This window comes from Dermacentor variabilis, chromosome 6, assembly GCF_050947875.1.
Source record: "Dermacentor variabilis isolate Ectoservices chromosome 6, ASM5094787v1, whole genome shotgun sequence".
Lineage (NCBI taxonomy): Eukaryota > Metazoa > Arthropoda > Arachnida > Ixodida > Ixodidae > Dermacentor > Dermacentor variabilis.
Genome location: NC_134573.1, coordinates 69,521,604 through 69,545,085, shown reverse-complemented (window position 1 = coordinate 69,545,085; position 23,482 = coordinate 69,521,604). Strand labels below are relative to the sequence as shown.

Sequence of the window (23,482 nt, the reverse complement as noted above, 5' to 3'; positions counted from 1 at the left end):
AAGTTCCGGTTACTATCAGGTACTGAGTCAGATGTATAATTAAGATAAACTTTCATGCACAATTGAAATGTACTTAGGATTACATGGTAGTCATAGTTTTAATACCTGAAGAATTTAGAGGAAAATAAGATGCGAACCCCTATCGGGGGCTACCATTTGTAACTTATCATGAGATTGCATGCAAAACCAGAAACCTTAAAGCCCCCGAAATGGATGATGCGTTTAAGATGCATGGTATTCCATTGTCTGTTTCACAGAACGCACCGTACGTGATGCTGAAAACGTCTGCTCGCAAGCTCAGTGCCAACGACCGCTTCGAAGGATTTTGCGTGGATCTCCTTCGCGAAATCTCTCAGAACCTAGGGTTTCGTTATCATATCAGGCTAGTCAGAGACGGCGCACATGGCACCAGAGACGCCAAAGGCCGTTGGAATGGCATGGTCCGTGAACTGATTGACAAGGTAAGAGCATCGATGGTTATCTTTAGCACTGCCTTGAGGAATTACTAGTCACCCGAACAGAAGGTACCGAAGCTTCAGCTCAAAGTTTTTTATTATGGACATACGTTTAAATATATGTCATATTGTCACTTGTTTATTGATGTTTTCCTTACACTAAAGTTCCCCCCAAAGCTTCAATCTTTTTCTGAAACATACCTAATCTCTCTTTATTTCCTTGTTTATAAGGAATTCTATATATACGCTTCTGATTAGAATTTACGTGTTTTCGCATTCTCGCGGGAATCATAGCGGCAGAAAAATTTAGGATAGCTCTGAAAATTTAAGGGTGCTTGACCATTAAGCTGAGAGCTTCATTTATTTTTATTTCCCACACAGGTTTATTTATCTGCTCGAAATTTTTCTACAGCACGCCTCAACTATCGCTTTCATGGTGTGATTGTTGCTGCTACAATTACTATATCCTCAACTATTCCAAACGTTTAAACTGTTTGCGAATATATTTCGCGAAGCTTTTCGAAACAAACAAAATTATGCGAAGAAATTGCAGGATACCTCTCAGAAAACTTGACGGCACGGTGTGGTTTCCTTAGTTTCTACATATTTCATTTTTGTTTATTTGTGCCTACTGTACGACCAATCCAAGATTATGCACACCTGTCTCTTACAGGAGGCGGACCTGGCGGTAGGGGACCTGACCATTACTTCTGCTCGCGAAGAAGCCGTGGATTTCACGCTCCCTTTTATGACGCTGGGAGTGAGCATCTTGTTCAGCAAGCACCAGGAGGAACACTCTCTCTTCTTCTTTCTCTCGCCCCTCTCCGTTGATGTGTGGTTGTGTGTGGCCGCTGCGCACGTGGTAATAAGTCTACTGCTCTGTTGCGTGACGCGCGTCGAAAGCGCCTGGGCCAGAAGCGGGAGCGCTGTCGAAACGCGCTGTTGCTGTAATTGCCATGAAAGTACAGCTGGCTGTGGTCAAGAGTGCGCCGGAGAAAAGATAGGCGGTTGTTCGCAGCTCGACATTATACAAGTGAAAACAAATGGCACCAATTCGATGATACATCATGGTGAAAGGATATGCGGGGGCGCTGAAAGCCATGACACGACGGGCATTGTGAAGAATCAATTGACCTTGCTCAACAGCCTCTGGTTCACGATCAGCTCAATCATGCAACAAGGATGCGAACCTTTACCAAGGTAAGGCATAGCCTTCGACCATTTCTGGATGCGTCGTCCTTGCAAAAGGAAACATTTTTACAGAGAAATCCATGGCCACATTTCTTTTAATAGTTTACGAGAACATTATTCTTGTTGTCATGTCTTTGCCCAGAAAATGCATTTATGCATGCGGTGCTGGTAGAATAATGAGGTAGTCATTGGTATATCATGTTGTAGATGTTGTAATTATTTTTGGAGCATCAAACTATGCCATATATACACAGGTATGCCCAAGGACATATTTATCCAGCATGGTATACTTGCGCGGTTCACAATAAAATTAAGCAAAGCAGTTGAACTCTAATAGTGTCACGCGAATATATAACTGGCTCATCACAGAGTACGGTTATTTTCTGGTGCAGAGGCGGGCTCGATGACAGTGCCATATCAGACACCACTTATCCACTGCTCTTTATGATACAGGCACATGTATCAATCATCATCTGTGCACTGCGCGATCCCTTGCATAACGCCCAATTTGTTACGGCTCCTAATATAATAAAATGAAATGAAACAAACGTAGCACGCTGTGAAGATGTATCTACTGAAATTTGTAATTTTCGACACAAACATATTTTAAATCTATATATAAGGATGAATTCAGAATAATGTATCAACAGCTAAAAAGAGATAAGCAATAGCGGAACCTACAACCTTTGCTCATTTAAAGTACGTATCAGGACAAACTTGATAAAATGTATCACCTTCAGCCCATTTTTATGTCCACTACAGGACCATGGCCTCTCGCATTCATCTCCAATTACTAATAGGTCGCGCTGGAACATTCCAAGTGTTGCATGAATTTTTCAATTTAAACACACCACCTAATTTTCTGCGGTCCTGGCCTACACTTCCCTTCTCTTGGCAGCCGCCATCATCATCATCAGCCTGGATACGCCCATTGCAGGGCAAAGGTCTCTCTCATACTTCTCCAACTACCCCGGCCATGTGCTAATTGTAGCCATGTTGTCCCTGCAAACTCCTTAATATCATCCGCCCACCTAAATTTCTGCCGCACCCTGCTTCGCTTCCCTTCTCTTGGAACCCAGTCCGTAACCCTTAGGACCATCGGTTATCTTCCCTCCTCATTATATGCCCTGCTCATGCCCCCCCCCCCATTTCTTTTTCTTGATTTCAACTAAGAAGTCATTACCTCGCGTTTGTTCCCTCACCCAATCTGCTTTCTTCTTATCCCTTAACGTTCCACCCATCATTCTTCTGTTCATAGCTCGTTGCGTCGTCCTCAATTTAAGTAGAACCCTTTTCGTAAGCCTCCAGGTTCGTACCCCGTAGGTGAGTACTGGTAAGCTGGCAAGGCACAGCTGTAATATGATCTTGGAATGTAGCGCGAAGTGAACACGGACACAGAAAGGAGCAGACAGGAAGAGCGCTAACTCTCAACTACATATTTATTAAAACGAAGAACATATATATATATACATATATATATATATATATATATATATATATATATATATATATATCTGTGTGTGTGTGTGTGTGTGTGTGTTACTGCAAAAAAACAGCAGCATAAGAACTTTCTTGTAATCACCTATATACATATATGTTCTTCGTTTTAATAAAAATTTAGCTGAGAGAGCGCTCGTCCTGTCTGCTCCTTTCTGTGTCCGTGTTCACTTCGCGCTACATTCCAAGATCATGTTACCGTACCAACTCGCCCAACTTTCTATCCTTTTGCATTACAGCTGTTATACACTTTTCTCTTGAGGGTCAATGACAACCTGCTGTTCATGATCTGAGAATGCCTGCAAAACGCTCCCCAGACCATTCTTATTCTTCTGATTATTTCATCCTGATGATCCGGATCCGCGGTCACTACCTGCCCTAAGTAGATGTATTCCCTTATCACTTCTAGTGTCTCGCTACCTATCGTAAGATGCTGTTCTCTTCCGAGATTGCTACACATTACTTCAGTTCTCTGCAGATTAATTTTTAGACCCACCCTTCTGCTTTGCCTGTACAGGTCAGTGATCATGTATTACAATTGGTCTCCTGAGTTACTAAGCAAGGCAATATCATCAGCGAATCGCAAGTTACTAAGGTATTCTCCATTAACTCTTATCCCCAATTCGTCCCGTACTGTAATTCTAATAAGCGAGTGGTTATCTGCACTAAGCATTACATGGCCCGCCCAGCTCCATGTTTTCATCCCAAAGCCTACTAGAATGCCGGCTACATCGGACATTCCTATTTACCGGTCTCTTATGGTTACGCGTAACGTTTTTGTGTCCATCAGACACGTATTATTTACGGAAACAATTTCTTACGGAATGCGAGTTAGCAGAGGTGACTTTCTGTGCATAAATTCTAGCTCGAATTTTAATTGAGCGCTACATTAAAATTTCACGTTATATCGACATATGAAAACAACCCCTCCAAGCATATTTTTTATGGGGCGCTGCAACACGTAATAAATATTCGCAGCAAAATGGCATACATTGATAGGCAAATCACTTTTGCAGGAATCCGCACAGTGTACTCTGTTTCCTGAAAGGGTAAAATCGTCATCCAACGAAAAGTAGCACTAAGCTGTAACTAGCTCACACCGGTTTCTCAAAAAAAATGAGAGTTTCGCTGCTGAAGAAAATATTCTTTTGGTCCCGAGAACGCTAAGGAAGCGTCTCCGGCTCGATGGCTCCACAATATCGCCTAACCAGAAGGTTAGCAGAGCGGACAGAGAGGCAATCGACAACTTGAAGGCCAGGAATACCGAACGAGGTAAGGGATTTTGCGGAAGTACACGTATTCACACGTGTACATAATTATTTTTTTCTCGGGAACTGCATTTCGCCCACTAACAACTTAAAGTGATCGCTCAGCGCAAGACGCGCCTGCATGATTGGAACATAGTGGAAGGTTATCGATCGTTCGATGCGTTGTCTGTTGCCAGCGAAGCTTGTGTAATGTGATTATGCATGCGAGGCAAATTGTGTAGTACTTTCTGGGAGACACGCGGAAGCCAGCCATTACTCTGGAAACTTCGATTACTCATGTATACAAGCCAATGCGCATGACCGGCACATCAGATTCCGATGATCGCCGACTGTGTTCGTCGCTATCGTTCTGCTTTGACTGTAACTTGCTTTTGTGGGCACAAGTTCGCCCAATAAAGGTCAGTTTCGTTATTCAGTTTCCCTACTGTGCTCTTGAAGGTCACTACCTTGGTACGTCTGGTGAAACTTCGGGCACGTTGCCGATTACGGCGAGAGCAGAATTCTTTATTCAATGCCTCCACACTTCCAACCGTCATTAATTGGGCTTAGTTCTACAATAATTTAGCCTTCTGGGTACATTGTGTGAGTTTGAATCTTTCTTGGGGCTTTTTAGCATTATGACGTTCTTTTTTCATGTGTGAGTCAGCATGTCGGCTTTTATACATGAGTCGTCAGAGGATCCAGAGTAATCTCTCGTGCCCGAGTGTCTTCCAGGAAGTGCTAGATCGCGTCGTGCGTACAGTCAGATTACACAAAGTTCGCTGACAACACATTACGGTTCGAACCGTTGATAACAATCGGGAAACATCTGATACATGCAGGCGTGTTCTGCGCTGAGCGATAACGTTTAACACTTGTTAGCCGGTCAAAGGCGGTGGCTTGCGAAACATAAAAAAGTGCACGTTTCAGTACAAGTAAAAGATCTTCACAATACACCACCATAAATATTTTCATGGAAAAACTAAAAAGGCACACCTGGTTGTTAGTTCAGATAGTAGAGTGACCACATCGGAAAGGCGCTGGTTCCGGGTTGGCTTTTTAGGTTGCAAATGAATATTTCTTAGACAAATGAATATATAGTTTTCTGAGAAAACTACATCGGCTTTTCTGAGCTTTGGGCTGGTCTCTGTAGATGACATATTTTCCCTTTCATACGATTAAATAAAACTATAGGGTAGTGCATCCAAAATAAGGCTTGATAAAACTTTTGCACAAAGGGGAGAGGGATGAGTTTTAGTCTTGTTACTTATACTCTATTGCATGCAGACACTGAAACGCAGAAACTCTGACGAATAAGGCGTACCTTATATTACGGGTGCTGACAGATCGAGCAGTGACTTGGAGAATGGCAAAGAAGCTTGAGAATAACTTAAGGACCGCGCAAAGAGCGATGGAACGAAGAATACTAGACATACCTTTAAGAGACAGAAAGAGAGCAGTTTGGATCAGAGAGCAAACGGGTGTAGACGATACTCTAATTGATAGTAGGACAAAAAAATGGCGCTGGGCAGGTCATGTAATGCGAAGATTAGATAGCCGTTGGACCATTAGGGTGACAGAACGGGTACCAAGAGAAGTGAAGTGCAGTAGAGGACGGCAGAAGACTAGGGGGTGCGCAAAATTAGGAAATTTGCAGGGCCAGTTCGAATCGGTTGGCGCAGGACAGGGGTAATGTAGATCACTGGGAGGGGCCTTCGTCCTGCAGTGGATATAAAATAGGCTGCTGCTGCTGCTGCTGCTGCTGCTGCTGCTGCTGCTGCTGATGATGATGATGATGGTATGATGATGATGATGTTACGTCAGCCATGCCTAAGGCAAGAATTGTGAAAATCAGCTTTCTTGAAATTTCTTAGAATGTTTTTCTTTTCTTTGAAATTTTCGGTACGTGCCTTGTGAATCTTCACGCAAGGCTGGCTTAACTGCATTGCTGTAAGTTTGCTGATACTGATACGCATGAAAATATTCCTCCACCTGAGCAAGGCGTACAATATGAACAGCGAAATTTGCCACTGCTTTAGTATACTTCTATTACGAACACGTTGAAGTGTTTGTGTGCTGCAGGGGGGGGGGGGGCTCATCATTCCCTGCTCCCGTATGGGCAAGAAGTCTTCAAGGTGGGAACTGAATTTTCACCGCTTTATTGGACCATTTCTGCCGAGCCGCTGCACCGCCGAGCTAAGCTTACTGCTAAGCTTAGTGCTCCGGCCGATACGTGAGCCGCAGTTACGGCTGCGCGTCACATTTCTTCAAGCCGCCATGGAAATACAAGTTGCAGGAACTGATATCTCACCCACCGAGATTTCCGAGGAAACAGGATGGTGCACCATTGGCCCGCGTGCACGACTTTCTCCCTGGGGCAAGCGCGCTAACCCTAACACTGCATCAGCCTCCCAAACCGGCGTTGGAGGCACGAACAAGGCGCAGCGAGGCCCGCGCGCTCACAAGCAGCAAGTTCTGAAGGCAGGGAAGATGCCCACTCTTCCACGTGATCACCACAAAGTAGTTATCAGGCCACGGGGCGGCTTGAACATTGCAAAAGTCGGGGTCGTCCGCCTCGCTTCGGCCTTATATAGGGCAGCAAACGTATCTCCACAAGACGCCACGGAGGACATTGTCTGCCCAAATATTCAGCAAAATATCATCGTTGTGAGTACCCCTCACTCTCCTAATGCAGAACGGTACCGCCGACTCGACAGCTTTGAGGTCGACGGACACCAGTTCGAGATACGGGCATATGAAACTGCGCCCGACTATACAGTCAAGGGGGCCGTCCGAGGCATTCCTCTCGAAGAAGACGCGAAGGACATTCACCTCCATATAGTCAACAAGAGGAACCCGAATGCCTTAGCGGCCAAAAGACTCAGCAAGACCACGTCGGTCATCATCGCCTTCGATGTTGGCCGAGTACCAACGTGGGTGTACTACGGGGGTGCTATGCTCAGGTGTACCTTGTACAGAAAGCAGATTGACGTGTGCCACCAGTGCGGACGCGTCGGACATCGCATGGACGTCTGCCCGAACCCGCAAGACCGTGTGTGTAGAGGCTGCGGAGCCTCGAACCCAGACCCCAATCACACATGCACGCCAAGGTGTCACCTTTGTGGGGGAGCGCATCCCACTGCGGACAAGGCCTGCAAGGCTCGATTCAAGACCCCCTATCTTGTTAAGAAACGACGCGGAGACCGCCAGAGGGCAGTGGCGGAGGCCGCCCTCGAGCTACAGCAACAGAACTACGACGAACATTTCCCACCTGCCTCCCGCTCCCGCTCTCGAGGCCGGGCCCGGTCTCGCTCGGTTGCGGGGCCTCCATCCCGCCGGCAGAGCAGGTCTCGGAGCCGGGCGCGCAGCAAAACCCCCGGGCCGAGCCGTAGCCGTTCGAGCTCTCGGCGTCCGAAGCAAGCCGGCCAGCAAGATTCGGACTTACCTGACAAGGTGAGCTGGGCAGATGCGGTTAAGGGCTCGCTGAGACGCAAGGCTCAGGGAGCTACTGCCTCCGAACCCAATAATAAGAGGGACCCCAGGGATGTGGCATTGGAAGAAATGCAGCGCGAAAACGCACAATTACCTACGGTCGTGCTACAATTAACCCAAGAAATTCGAGAGATTAAACAGTCGATGGCGCAGACATCTATACCTAAACCTGCTTTAGTCCCGACTCCCGTCACGAACGGTAACGACAATGCGGCGCCGCCCACAAAGAAACGCGCGGCGGCCAGTTCCGAGTCTCAACAGCTCGAGAACCTCGAATCAGCAGTAAGTGATTGGCGCAAAGCACATGTCACGATAAATGACTGGCGGAAAGAACAAGAAGAAATGAGGAAGCTGCTTTCAGAAATTCAAACCGGGATCCGCAACATCGGCGTTGCGGTCAATAACCTCACTGCTCGAACAGACGGGGTTGAAATCCATATAGACAAAATCGAGACTCACATAGGCCTTCGCCCAGGCATGGAAACGATGCCCACCATGGGCCCTACAGTCATTCACCCTAGTCCTATTTCAGGTAACGCACAAGTACAGCACCACGATGGCCAGCCCCACTGACGAGCTCGTGGTGTGGCAGTGGAACTGTCGGGGCTTCACTAAGAAGCAACCACTGCTGCAACAGTACGTCCGACACGCGCAACCCAAACCCGACATCATAATGATACAAGAAACAGTAGGTACCGTACCAAAACTTCCAGGTTACACTGCGAATGCCTCGCCGATTCCCGTTGATCGCGGACTTGCAATTTTAATTCGGAAAGGAATAGTGGTGCAAGAACACAGCGTAAGCGGCACACATGCGGAAAACATGCTTGTAGAGCTCCTTCCCAATAGAACACGCAACCACAGTTTATTTCTCCTCAACGTATATAGTAATCCGGCTCACTCACGGGCTCGTTTCCTCTCTCTGTTCCGAGGGGCGCTTGCCTTGGCGGGCGCAAACCCGTTTCTGGTGGGGGGAGATTTTAACGCCCCGAACGAGGCCTGGGGCTATGGCTACACTACCGCCAAAGGTCGACGCCTGTGGCAGGACCTACATGATGCCGAATTAACTCTTATTACCGATCCCACGGCGCCAACCCGCACGGGCACCTCTACGGCACGGGACACGACACCAGACCTAACGGCGGTCCGTAACATCCCTCAAGCAATGTGGCGCAATACCTTTGAAGATCTCGGTAGTGACCACATGATCATAGAAACACGAATTCCTCAGGCGGGTACACCCCCTTTTCCTAAGCTATTCAAATGGACGGACTGGGACAAATTCCGAAAGCAGCGAGCTGAACAGAGAGGTGAGGAGAACATCGATGACATCGAGGCATGGATGGAGACGCTCAACGACGACATGAACAAGGCGACGCAGACGCTGGCACCCGAATTCCAGGTTGACAAGATCGACAGCCGACTAGCCCACCTCTGGGAAGCCAAGACGTCACTAAACGCAAGATGGAAGCAGCAAAGGCACAACCGAAAGCTTCGTAAGAAGATCGCGCATATCAATCGCCAGCTGGAAGACCATTGCCGGACCTTAAGCCGCCAACAGTGGTATGACATCTGCAACGCAGTCGATGGGCAGCTCCACAATGGCAGCACGTGGCGTCTCCTTCGTCACCTCTTGGGGGAACCGCAGAGCAAGTCTGCTCAGCAAGCAAACCTGCAACGCCTTTTGCACAAGGAACAGGCTACCACGAGTGATCACCAGCTCGTGACACGCCTGCTAGCCAAGTACTTCCCTCGACGGCCCGATGTTCAACACGGGGATTACACTGGAGAGACAAATGTGACACTCGATGAAGAATTTCACGAGTCAGAGATCCGCGCAGCTCTCCACGACCTTAATGGCAAATCAGCACCTGGTCCCGACAAGGTTACGAACAAGACTCTAAGAAACCTCGATGATGCCTCGATAACCGCTCTTACGGCATACATCAACAAATGCTGGCGAGCAGGTTGCATCCCAGAGGCGTGGAAACGCTCTAAAGCAGTCCTGATACCGAAGCCAGGCAAGCCGTCCAGCCTCGATCACTTGCGGCCCATTTCCCTCACATCCTGCGTTGGCAAGGTGATGGAGCACGCGTTCCTCTCCCGCATCAACCACCACCTCGAGGACACTGGAGCCTACCCACCCACTATGGTGGGCTTCCGGTCACACCTCTCCACTCAAGACGTCATGCTCCAGCTCTACCACGAGATTATCAATGACCCAACTAGCGGCAACCGGGCCATCCTCGGCCTGGACTTGGAAGAGGCATTTGACAATGTAGCACATGCAGCAATCCTGAGCCGCATAAACAAGCTCAACTTGGGTGCGCGAAGCTACAACTACGTCAGAGACTTCCTGTCGCGCCGCACAGTCACCCTCGCGGTCGGCAGCATGACATCCGACGAACATACACTAGGAAGCACCGGCACTCCTCAAGGATCGGTCATATCCCCGCTCCTTTTCAACCTCGTGATGCTGGGTCTCCCGGCCTACCTCGACGAGATCGATGGCCTCCATCACGCCTTGTACGCAGATGACATCACCCTGTGGGTCAACAAGGGCAGTGACGGTCAGATAGAATGCACCTTACAAGCAGCGGTCTCTGCAGTCGAAACCTACTTACAAGACACAGGTCTCCGACTCTCTCCACTGAAATGGGAGCTGCTCGTCTACCGCTCGCGCCGCCGGCCCAAGCCTACAGCCGAATGGCGCCAATGTGACGACATAATCCTCTATACGCAAGACGGCTCCTGCATTCCCCGAGTCCCGAAGATACGCATCCTAGGCATGCATATAACAGCCAACGGGTCAAACATAGAAGCTATTCGCAAAATCGAAGGCAAGGTTACAGCGGCTACCCGCCTGATCAAACGCATTACAAACAAGCACACGGGCATGAAGGAGGACAGTGTCATGCGCCTCATACACTCTTTCGCAATCAGTCACATCACTTATGTGGCTGCCTTCCACAACTGGAATGTCACTGAAAGGGAGAAAATCAACACCCTTATACGCAAGACTTACAAGATCGCCCTTGGCCTACCGGAGTCCACAAGCACTGCTCGTCTGCTACAGCTGGGGGTATACAACACGCTTGAGGAAATCGTGGATGCGCAAAGAACCTCTCAACTCGAACGCATGTCTCTGACAGCCACGGGCCGGTACATCCTGCGGAAACTCGGCTTCAACTACCACGTCCAACACGGTCAGAAACAGGTCATTCCACCTGACCTCAGCGACACACTGATTGTCGCCCCTATACCTCGAAACATGCACCCCGAATTTAATCGGGGCCGACGCCAGGCCCGTGCCAAGGCACTGCTGCGCTCCTTGGGTGGAAAGAGGACTACGCGCTTTGTAGACGCCGCAGAATACACGCGAGAACGCCGGTTCACGGCGGTAGTCGTAGACGTTAGCTCCAGGCTTACGCACGCGTGTAGTGTCGCAACGGAATACCCCGAAACAGCAGAAGAGGTAGCGATTGCGCTTGCGCTTACCGACCCCCTCTGCGAGGTAGTGTTTAGCGACTCACAATCCGCAGTTCGCAACTACGCGCGGGGGCGCATTTCCTCCGAAGCTCTCCAGATTCTAAGGAAAGCTGGTCGACAGCACTTCGATAACACCGCCATCATATGGTTTCCAGCGCACGTCGCCACCCCCACCGATGAGGGCCTCATTAACTTGAACGAGGTAGCACACCGCTCTGCGCGAGAACTGACCCGCCGCGCAGAATCGGGGACCGCCTCTTCGAGTTCGGAACTGCTGGCTCAAAGCACGCGAGAACGCCTGGTCAGGTATAATGACATCACCAAGCACTACCAGCTAGGCAGGCGGTTGCTGCCCCCACCTCACCCCATGCTGAAACGTCGCCAGGCAGTCATCTGGCGACAATTGCAAACACAAACATTCCCCAGTCCGGTGCGATTGCAGCACATTTTCCCCGCGCAATACCCGAATGCTCTTTGCAAATTATGTCAGGACACTAGAGCGACGCTGTCACACATGTTGTGGGAGTGTCTGGTTACATCAGCTACAATGGCAGTAGCTCCGGAGGCTCTTGCGTCGAAGTGGGCCGCCGCTCTGCGCAGCTCCAACCTCAAGACACAAGAGTGGGCTGTCCAGCAAGCCCGAGAGGCGGCGACGAGGCAAGGCCTCGAAGTCCCCTCATGGGAGACCTGAGCCCGGGTCATCAAATTTGCCGGATTCAGAATAAAGTTGTTTCCATCCATCCTCATCCAGGACCCAACGTTTCCACAATCGGACTTGTTTCCGCCCTAACGAATACAACTCGCCCTCTATCAACGTTGTCTCCACGTTGTCACTGTCATTGTTGGACTTGTGTTAGTGACCCCATTTCCATGTTTTCCATTTCCTCTCGACCTTTTAGTATTTGGAGCTGCTCGCGAATTACGAATGAATTATGCGCTAACATTGGGGATTCAAATTCATATGCGCTCATTTATCTCACGATAAACAAAAAAAGAAAACCAGCAGTGCCGCCACTTTTTATTAAGTGAAGAATGAATCAATGAGCTAAGCAGCCCTACGCAGGAACTTCTACTTCTTTTACTTCAAATGTAAAATGGTATCGACAGCGATACGCCACGTGATCAGCATTGTATTTTTCCTCAAAAGACTTTGCTTGTTTGGAGGTGATTAAGACACTTCCAGTTCCTACCTTTCAAAGAGAACGATTTTACGGTATCTAGCAGCCCACGTTCAGATGGCATTTTAATCTGCTTTGAGTTTGTTCGCTGGTTAGTGTTACGAATTCGTTTTGTCGTCTGCACAACGATACCTGTAGGCGGCAAGCCTGCTCTCACTAAATGTCACGAACCAGAATCGATAAAGTGTATAATTGGTTCTCCTTGGCCCATACCTTAACAGAACGCTTACCTTTCTCTGCATTTTAGTTTTGAACTTTGTTGTAGGTAAGTTTACGGGTTTTAGATTATTAAGATATTTGGTTTCACCGGAAGCAGCTTCCAAAGGAAGACAGCGTCACGCACAGTGAAAACGGAGGGCTTAAAAATCACGAGACGCAACAGAACCATGGCTGCACAAGAGCTTGTTTGTCCGTGTTTCTTCTGCTGTGTCCCGCCCTTTGCGCAGCATTTTCACGTTGTTGCAGCATAAACCGACTCTGAAGTCAACGCTTATACTGTGTTACTCAGAGACGTGATTACCTTGGCACAGGTCTGCCTCGACGTGCATCATTGCTGCAACCTGGTGGCTCTTTTCATTTGTGCTGGTGTCCTCCTACACGGCGAACTTGGCCTCGTTTTTGACGCGTGAGCGGCTTCGATCGCCCATTGAAAGCGTCGAGGACCTGGCCGAGCAGTCGGAAATACGCTACGGCTGCGTGCGCTCTGGATCAACACAGGCATTTTTCCAGGTAGGGAACGCATGATGTCACCAGCTGGGGAGGTGTGCGTTTTTCTGAAGAAGTGCAAGCCTTGCGGTTATTATTTCCAAAGCTCGCGTAGTGTTTTCTCACAGAAGAAATTAAAAAAAGCATTTGAATAAGATTGTTTGTAAAATGTATTGCATTCGTATCTTAAATGCGGTCATTCCGACATACGTACTCAAGCTTAAGAGGTACAGTTAAGGAAGTGCAAAGCAGAGGTTGAAAATGTTCATCGGTACTTTTTTGGAGGTCAAAGAGCGACAGCTTGCGACGCGTGGTGTCTCTTAGCACAGTCTGCGGAATGGAGCGAATGATGATACTGCGCAGTGAGTTCAACCGAATGCTGATGCTCTCTTCTTTGGAAGTGCCCTTCAATAAAGATTTGCCGCGGAAATTCAAAAGAGAACATGGTGCCTGGACGTTAAAGAATTGCTACGATAACACATATCTGTTTTGCTTTTAGCTTCATCGGGGCTGTAGATAAAACGGGTGAAGCCAGCAATGAGTAGGTCTAGTAATGAATCACCAGATTTTAACTGGTTAATTTTACATTCTTGTGAATCAATCGCTTCTCTATAGCGGCAAAATAAGGTGGCGATGAAATTATTTTTCATCAGGTGGCCACGCTTGAAAAATATGTGCTTATTTTACTGCTCATTTCAGCTGAGTTTAAGAGGTTAAAAAGGAGACTCGCAGAAACTCAAAATTTATTACGTGCTTTATCCTGTGAATTTTAATTAGATACCTGCTGATTTAGCGCACATATCTACATTTTAATTCAAATTTTCATTGGATACGTGCTGAAATTCTTTTATTATAATTCTAAAACCAACAATGTCCTAGAAGGAAGATATTCATTCTATGCACAACACAATTATACACTTCAATACGCAAGCAACAAAAGCGTGCCTTTATTAGTCTACCTCTTTAAGCAGTGACAAAGGATGTCTAGTTACTGCAAATGCAGAGTGGACCCAGACCATTGGCAACACATGCGCAGCGACTGAGTGTGCTGTAAAAATCTATAATTTCACTTCTACCATTGCTCAGGAATTGCAGATATTGGGCATATTTGGCGGAGTAAGTTTCGCAATTTCGTGTTTCTGCCATGCGGCTGAGTATGGCCTGTCATGAGTCACCGGCAAGACCTGTATGGTATGGTATGGAGAACTTTATTGGGTCCTGAAGGTCAACCATACGTTGACGCGGGCCGCTCCCACGTTGGGACTGTCAGGCCGAGCCCTTCAGCCACATCGCGGGCCTTCTGGACTGCCCGTAATTGGTCAGAGAGTGATTCACTGTGTAGCATTTGCCGCCACCATTCTTGTTCCTTGTCACGGTCTGTGGAGACCGCGGGGCACTGCCAAAGCATGTGGTCAAGAGTAATGATGCCATTGCACTTATTACAGTTGGTTTGAATTTCCCTCTCCGGATATGGCAATGCGAAAAAAATCAAGACGCCGGTCAACTAAACGGAGAAGGTACCCGCAGGCCAGAAGCACGCGAAGCGCGTGAAGCGCGAGGGAAAAGAAGAAATTAAGAAAAAAGAGACGCGAGCGGAGATGAGCTGGCATTGCCGACGTCGTCGAGAAGGAAGACAGCGGCATCTCCAGCTGTCCTCTGGAGACGAGAGCCTGCTGCTTTGGGCACCACGGACCGGAGAGGGGACGTTCGTGAGCTGGCCAGCGATGACTCCACCTCCTGAGGCTCGACTGCGTCGCCGTGGCTGTGTTCCGTGGCCCCGGTCCAACCCCACGCTGCCGTAACCAGTTCCCGTCCCGTGCCACGAAGGCAATCGCCCAGCCACTTCAGCGGCACAGCGGCCGACCCCCAGACCACGTTTGGTGCCCCGCGGGTCTCTGCAGAAAACTACAGGCTCACCGCTCTCGATGGAGGTCGACGCCCACGCTGCGTCGGAACCACGCAGGCCGACGTCCTTTGCCACGCTGGGCCGGAGTCCGACACGACAGGCGACGGCCACAACATTCGTTTGCTCGTGACGTCGCGTTGGTTTCGAGCGGAGGAAAAATATGCAGTTGAGGGCTTTTTTTATGTGTATGGCTAGTTATTGGAGTGTCTCGTGTGTGTATAGTGTTTACAGTGTGTCAGGGTAGTTTGCTGTTTGTTTGTTTTTTCTTTCGTAAGTTTTTCTTTGAGGTAGATGTTCTTTAACATAGTTGAATTGTGTCTCTGTCCATTTATGGAGCGCTGAAATTCGTGACAGTGCCGCAAAAGCACCTCTGCGCTTAATTGAAGATTTGTGTGTTTTTATTGGAAGAAGAATTCCTTGGGAACTTCGCCCTGTTTGCAGTATATGTCTGTTGATTTGTCCGTTCGCCCGCACTTAACCGCTTTCGCACCAACTGCGGTCACTGAGTAGTCCATAGTCTAATAGTCCATGGCACGAGCATCGGGCTGCTGTTCGAAGGGAATAGGGTTCAAAGCAAACCATAGCCTCACGTGTTCTTTGCACGACTTCTTATGCAATCCTTCGCGTTCGGGGGATGCAGCGGCTGGTGCTGTTCTCCAGAAACCCTGCGAAAACATCTTTGCGTGTTATCGCTTGATCGGTGAGCACGTCATCGGCAGCTCCTAGATGCGCTCTTTAGGCAGCATGTTCAATTACTAAATTCACGCATTGTTTTGCTGCCACAATGGCGGTGCCGCTGAATCTGGGCAAACATGACAAATTTGCTCCAACAGCTTCACTGATGACACCACTGCACGCCGCTTGGCTAATCAGACTATGGAACTCCCCTCTATAAGGCTGGATTTTCCCCGAACATCATTTACGAGCACTGGCTTGTCATAGCGTTGAGCAGCCAAGCAAATTAAACGCACCGCGTTTTAGAGGGTATACACAGAACAAATATCCGACGTGTTTTTTTTTATTTTATGCTTAGTGTTTTCTGCCTGAATCTTCTGCGTGCCCTAATTTTCCCCACATTTTCCGGTAGGAGAATTCGCGTGAATGAAGGGCTCGCGAATATAAAACTTTTCAGTAAATTGAAGCGTCAACGGCAGCTCATAATTGTCCAAAGCAATCAGGGCCATATGAGAAGGATGACAGATTTGAAATGAATACTTGGGGCTCTTATCAAAAAGCAGAGCCTAAAGTAATTTTAATGCTAGTATGATAGGATGATGCCGCAGTGTAACTGTATACTAAAGGCGGGTAAGTGGTATTTCAGTTCAAGGTAAGGCAGAAAATTGGTCTCGGACTGGCGCTTTCATGCGTCCAACACATAACCAAGATTATATTATATCAAGTGACATAAGTGCTGAAAACCAAAAGAGGAGCAATCGCTCATGGCTTACATTTAGAATAAAGATGAAGTTACGAGATTACAATATTTGTAATACAGAGCTGCTGTAGTTTAACAACGCTGGGGTGGTCCGTTACACTACCGTAGACCTACTAGCTGTAGGTCTATCATGAGTGCCTGCATGATTGTTCTAGAATTGCTGTTATGACTGCCAATTGTATTTTAACACAAAATGTGTTATATCGTGGTCTACCAACAGCTTCCTGTAACGGATGTGACATAGGCGCGAACGCGTAATAAATCAGTCTCTTACCTAAAGAAGGATGGTTGAATGCGAAGCTTTCCCCCATTGCAAACTAAATCAAAGCCAAAGTCCAAAGCCAATGGCCATGCAACGAACCGACAAAATGCTGAGCGGCCCGATGCTATGCATATGTGATTTGAGTGCTTGTTTATTACTGTATTTTTTTAACGTTGAAGTTGAACGAAGACATATTTCGTTAAGTTCCATAGCCTTTATTTTAGGTCATGTAGCCGTTGATTACACGCACGCGCTCGCACTTTTACGGACGACTCAACATTTGCACACTCTGGCCTTGTGATCGCTGTCATAGTAACGTGACACAGCCTGTTTGCAAATGACAGGTCAATGCAGGAACGGTGTTGCGTCGTCGGTCTCTGTACCGCCTTCAGTTTCAATGAGTAGTGATTTATGGTGAAACTCTCGATCCATTTGCAGTGCTATTGCGACATATCGATGTTCAAGTCACCGCACACGAGTATCGGCGTGCTTCGTAGCTCTAAGGTATTCATCATTACTGCCAGGAACGTTTCCGCATCACGAGACGGGTTCGGTCTGATGTACATGTTCATGCTGACAATCACAAGACCATGAGGCGTCTCGACTGCACAAGCGTCTGCCACGTGGGTTTTGAACACCGTTGCCGATGCATGGGATCGGGCACCATCGCGCTTACGGTCCCGCCCGGCAGCCTCTTCTGCCGTGCGCTGCACCCCCGGCCTACCCATGGTGACGGCCGGGAATGCATTTCGTGACACTCGTAATGCAATGCAGATATATACAGATCGTCTAGCTTGCGTGGTGTTCAATCATCTTTCTTTAAGAAAGGTACCTGGATTTTTTTTCCAGATCCTAAGATGAGCCCGTGTTCACGTGAACTTTCTGTCTCGGATATGCAGGGAAGCTCAGTTAATCGCTACAGGGGAGGTGTGATGGCGAGCAGGCGCAACTTGCGTTTCCAGTGCACTTTGTGCGCATTCGCTTTTCTTCCTGAGCTCGTCGCTTCGTGCCGTTATCAGGCACTGATCGGCCGGCCAGTCGACGCTGGCGCGGTAGTGCGAATGTAAACTGCAGTGTTATACGCAGATGTGTAAGTTAGCTTTTCTGCAGTGCGTTTCCGGTGCTCACGGGCGCCAATCAATGAGACATAGAAACCTTCGCTTTAATATTCTCTCTCTTGACAGGTATGTCGCGACCATCTAGGAGCGGTGAAGCGAAGTACTGCATTATGACACTAACAAGCGCCGACAATGAGCGCTTCGGTAGTCCCAGCAATTGACGGTCTCAGCGCCACGGAGGCTCTAACGCGGTGTAGCCTGATGTAGGCAGTATAGGCCTTCTGCTGAGGGGACGTCGCAGTTTCCCCGCACCTGGTCTGGCTTTCGCGTCCTATTAGCCTGTGAAGCCCCGTCACTTGCGGAGTGCAGCTTCAGAATGCATCAGCAGTGCTTGCAAGCCGCTTACTGATTCGCCCTTGATGGCACCAACTAAGGAAAAAGGCATTACGGAATCAGCGTGTAGACGAGCCGTATGTAAAAATACTGAAAGATATCTATAGCGGCTCCACAGCCACCGTAGTCCTCCATAAAGAAAGCAACAAAATCCCAATAAAGAAAGGTGTCAGGCAGGGAGATACGATCTCTCCAGTGCTATTTACAGCGTGTTTACAGAAGGTATTCAGAGACCTGGATTGGGAAGAATTGGGGATAAGATTTAATGGAGAATACCTTAGTAACTTGCGATTCGCTGATGATATTGCCTTGCTTAGTAACTCAAGGGACCATTTGCAATGCATGCTCACTGACCAGGACAGGCAAAGCAGAAGGGTGGGTACAAAAATTAATCTGCAGAAAACTAAAGTAATGTTTAACAGTCTCGGAAGAGAACAAAAATTTGCGATAGGTATCGAGGCACTGGAAGTGGTAAGGGAATACATCTACTTACGGCAGGTAGTGACCGCGGATCCGGATCATGAGACCGAAATAATCAGAAGAATAAGAATAGGATGGGGTGCGTTTGGCAGGCATTCTCAGATCATGAACAGCAGGTTGCCATTATCCCTCAAGAGAAAAGCGTATAACAGCTGTGTCTTACCAGTTCTCACGTACGGGGCAGAAACCTGGAGGCTTACAAAAAGGGTTAATGACATCTTAGTTGAAATTAAGAAAAAGAAATGTGGGGGGGGGGGGGGGGGGGGGCATGGGCAGGACATGTAATGAGGAGGGAAGATTACCGATGGTCACTAAGGGTTACGGAATGGATTCCAAGTGAAGGGAAGCATAGCAGGGGGCGGCAGAAAGTTAGGTGGGCAGATGAGATTAAGAAGTTTGCACGGACAACATGAGCACAATTAGTACATGACCGGGGTAGTTGGAGAAGTATGGGAGTGACCTTTGTCCTGCAGTGGGCGTAACCAGGCTGATGATGATGATGATGATGATGATGATGATGATGATGATGATGATGATGATGAAGAAGAAGAAGAAGGAAACTGCTGCGCTATGCGGCGTAGAAAGACAACGACGTCGACGGGCGAGTCTCGCTTTAGTCTGGCGAGAGGAATGCCAGCGTGAAGCAGAACACCTTCGGGGCTTCGCGGCACACGAAATGAACTCTGCCACTCGCATTTCTGACGCTAAGCACATGGCAACTCTACTGGCTGCCCAAGACAGTAAGAAGCTGAACGAAAGTGCTCGTACTTTGCCGAATCGACAAGGCGACAGAACGCCGCACGCCAAGAGGACGCCACGCGCTGAGCAAACCCACAAAACGGTCGCCGACTCGCAAGTATTCCGCCTTTCGCTGCAGCGAACCGCGAGCTCACGAAGCAAACTCGCCACAGCTTCTGTGAAGACACGTTTCACTTACGTGTTCTACCGACTACTATGAAAAAGAGATCAATTATTCTTCTATTTATTTTCTTCTCTTGGTGGTTTCTTGGGGTTGTTTTTGGTATTTAGCAATATTGTACCCACTCCTCTCTTGCCTTATAAGGTCTTGCGGGTAATTGAATAAAGAAATTAAGTACTGCTGGTACTGCTCCTGCAGATGGCTACACATCACTAGACAATGTGAGTGAATATACTTTATTTTTTCAAAGTTCAGTACCACTGGCGGCCAGTATGACAATATTATTTATTAGTACTTGTTGCAGGGCTAATGAGTTCATACTGAACAATTTTTGACTATATGACGTAGGCCGGTAAGCGCCAAATAGAAATAAAGCGGGTAGGGTATAAGGTGAGCGTTTACCATATTACAGAAATTATTAGACTGGATTGTTTTGGATTGTTTTCTGTGCATTGCGTTCTCGAATATTTGACTGGACCACGGTGCTTGCAAGGATTTCAGTGCCGAGTACGAAACTTGATCTCTACAAACCTTCATTGCAATCACCTGGATCGGGGCTATAATACTAATAAAGTTGCTCTGAGAACATATATCGCGTAGCGCTTTTGTTGTTGGGTATGTGTGTTATGGTTTGTTGTTATTTCGTGATTTCATGTACATTGTTGTCCGAAGTAACTGTACCGTGATTTCCGAAGTCATCGTTCTGTAAACATTGATTTATCATTATTTGATTGTGAATGAATATAACGAATGCTTAGCGTTCTCTTTTATTGCTGTTACAATAGCATTGAACTTATATGATGATGAATGCGGTAGTGTAAACCCAGAAGGCAACACTGTATTGTTCTTTGTGTTTAAGTTAAGTTGATACCAGAAATACTTATTCGCGCAAATGGTTACTAGTATATGTTAAGTACTTACGATTATCTTTTTAACAGAAGTGTGAGTCGATGAGTCAGTAATTACTAGCTTGAACAGCCAGTGAAGTGTACTATAACTTTCCTGTCTTTTCTTACCAAGAATGCAGTGGTTTTTTGATACGCAACCCTTTAGTATTTAGTTCGTGAATCTGACAACTTTCTTTTTTTTTCAGAGTACATGACTAGTTTCGGCGGAGTGGCTCAGAAGTAGGAAACGGCGCGTAAAAATTGTTGGTCGCTAGCTTGAATACTCGCGGTACAATTTTTATTTCTTTCTAATGTTCTCGGAAATAATTTTGGGATCCCAGAGGAGACAACGGTGAAAATCAACAAGAAAAGGGAACGCGCCCAAAACAGCTGTCACTGTTAGATGCTATTGCAGTAGGTTTGTAGGTAACACCACATGACGTGCGACCCTAAACGTCGGGCTTAATATTGGAGAAACGGGCCGGTGAATAGCAAGCAACGCTTACAACAGAAAAGATTTGTGAGTTGAGCCTCAGAGATATTGTGCATCATTTTTTTTTTCACAGAAACTCATGTATCGTTATCGCGGCGCAGGATTCGAGGCACGAAACGTACGAGCGCATGTGGCATGCCATGAGAGAGGACGTGGTATCTTCGAACGCACAAGGTGTGGCACGGGTGCAAAGCGGTGGCTACGCTTTCCTTATGGAGTCCACCAGCATCGAGTACGTGGTCCAACGCCAGTGCCGGCTAACGCAAATTGGTGGGCTACTGGACTCCAAGGGATACGGCATCGCGTTGCCTCAAGGTATGTGGCGCCCATTTCAATTAACCCTGCAATGCCCATACACACTTGCACATCAGAGAAAAACCGTAGAAATTGCTGACATTTATAGCTGGACATGAAGAAAAAACTAAGAATTGTTTTTCGTTTTAACCTAATCTCTGTAGTAATAAATATTTTGTAATTGGCTTGTCAAACTATCCACAACTGAAACTTCGCTCCAGCATATCAAAAATCCAACTATGAGCTTTGTATGAGGTTTCCCGGGCTTTAATCAGCGTTTGGGGGCATGAAACACAGCGCAGCTTTATGATACGTTGGAATTTTATGGTTAAGGAGTGCTGTTTTGAATGTATCCGATATTACTTTAAAGTGACCAGAAATCTGGCGGAAGGAAAAAAAAGGCGTAGTTTGGACAACAAGTTTCTGCTGTTAAATAACCGACGTACATATGTCTGCTTCGAAGTATCTTAGCTGGAAAATAGTTGTGATTAGAAACACGGGCCTGCACCACTTTGCACTTATGCTGCGTGCACATCGAAAAAATGCCACGAGCATAGAAATAGCCCTGCCCGTGTTACCGATGAAGGCTCGCATCCTGTATGTCCTGAATGGCGGGAAGGTTCATGTACATGTTTCTTAAGGGAATAAATCCTTACATGAATGAATACCACCGAATTACGGATGATTACCTCAAATGACGCAGAAAATCTCACAAAGGTAAACTGGTGGAAAGTTTAACTACTATATAGAAGAGACAGAAGGGACCAGTGAGCATCATCGACATCTGAGCTCTGTATCCCTGATTGCTTTGTTTCTACAGTGGGACACTGATTCGACTTCAAATTTTAACGGTGCGTTCGTGTCCTTGACCACGCGATTAGCATTTATCAAGAAGGACAGAGTAGTAGTGCAGTGAGAGAATGAACGCTCGCACCATTGTTGCGACTGCAACATTCGTTCTAGTCCGAGAACAAATGCGGGAGTAATCTACAATATCTCATGTGGCAGAGGTCCTTCAACTGCCTTGAGTCACCTGCGAGCAAGTTGTGAAATGCGTCAATGAATGCAGATTCTCTGCTCGACAAGCAGACCTATACAAAGAACTAGAGCCTCTATCACTGACATTGCCGTTTAAAGCATGCAGCGTTTCAACTAGGGGAGGACAAGGTGAGTTTGCCACTGCCAGAGTCCTTGTTTTTGAAGACGGGCAAAGTGCACTCCTGTAGACGTAATTCTCGGTGTTGAAAGCCCCATTCGCCTTAATGTTATCACACTCGCTGCGCTTTGCTATAATAATAATTAATGAACCTTGCTTACTCCACAACAAGAAAAACAGTGGTTTGGATATACTGAATAGCGTGACTCATTTACTACTCATATGTTTGATGTGAGAGCAGTGTGAAGTGATATCGTGCATTTTCAGTAGCAGCGCTTACCCCTTTGTGTGCTTACGAGAAGGCGCCTGCTTTTGTGATATCACTTTGGGAGCGCAAATAAATGCGCCTGCTTACCCACAAGAATACGCCTAAAGGCAGACTGTAAGCACACCTGAGGTCAGAGTGAAGGTTTCCATAGGCACGTGCTAGTAGGCTCACCATTATTTATTTTAACACAAGCAGGGCACCCCCAGTACTGAACCCTTCTTGAGCACTTTGAAACAATCTCATTATATTGAGGAAGATGAAACAAAAACACAACACTCAAAGGGAATGTGCTCAACAGTAATTCAGTGGTGCATGCGATACTGATTTGGTAGACAAGCTTTCTGTTTATGCGGAGTTCTCTTCTTGTGGAATTTGCGCTTTGTTTTTCGGCTTAGCTTTGCACTGTAAATAGATTTTATAAAGCCAGTAACCAACCCACCCAGCTATCAGGAATGCTGAATAGTTCACTGTGTTTTAGAGATATTGAGATAGATATTTCATGGGCATTTCAAGGGTGTGCATTGGTATCCAGAGAGATGCGCAGATATTTCAGGGGTTTCTAAAGGTACATGCGATGACAAGAAAATCAATGCAAATGTATGGAATTTGCATTTGCGGTGCTACTGTGCCGATGTTTCCTTTCACGATTTATACGAGAAGAAACTATTCTTGACATG

The 23,482-nt window shown here is 47.3% G+C and overlaps 1 protein-coding gene across 2 annotated transcripts in view; it reads left to right on the top strand.

The window, feature by feature from the left end:
* Positions 1-23,482, top strand: part of LOC142584844 (glutamate receptor ionotropic, kainate 2-like) — a 240,089-nt gene that overhangs the window by 201,387 nt on the left and 15,220 nt on the right. For both annotated transcript variants that reach the window (XM_075695144.1, XM_075695145.1), the window contains exons 11-14: positions 258-461; positions 1,129-1,655; positions 13,080-13,278; positions 21,189-21,402. In XM_075695144.1, the coding sequence (XP_075551259.1) occupies positions 258-461; positions 1,129-1,655; positions 13,080-13,278; positions 21,189-21,402 (1,144 nt within the window). The remainder of the gene's footprint in view (positions 1-257; positions 462-1,128; positions 1,656-13,079; positions 13,279-21,188; positions 21,403-23,482) is intronic.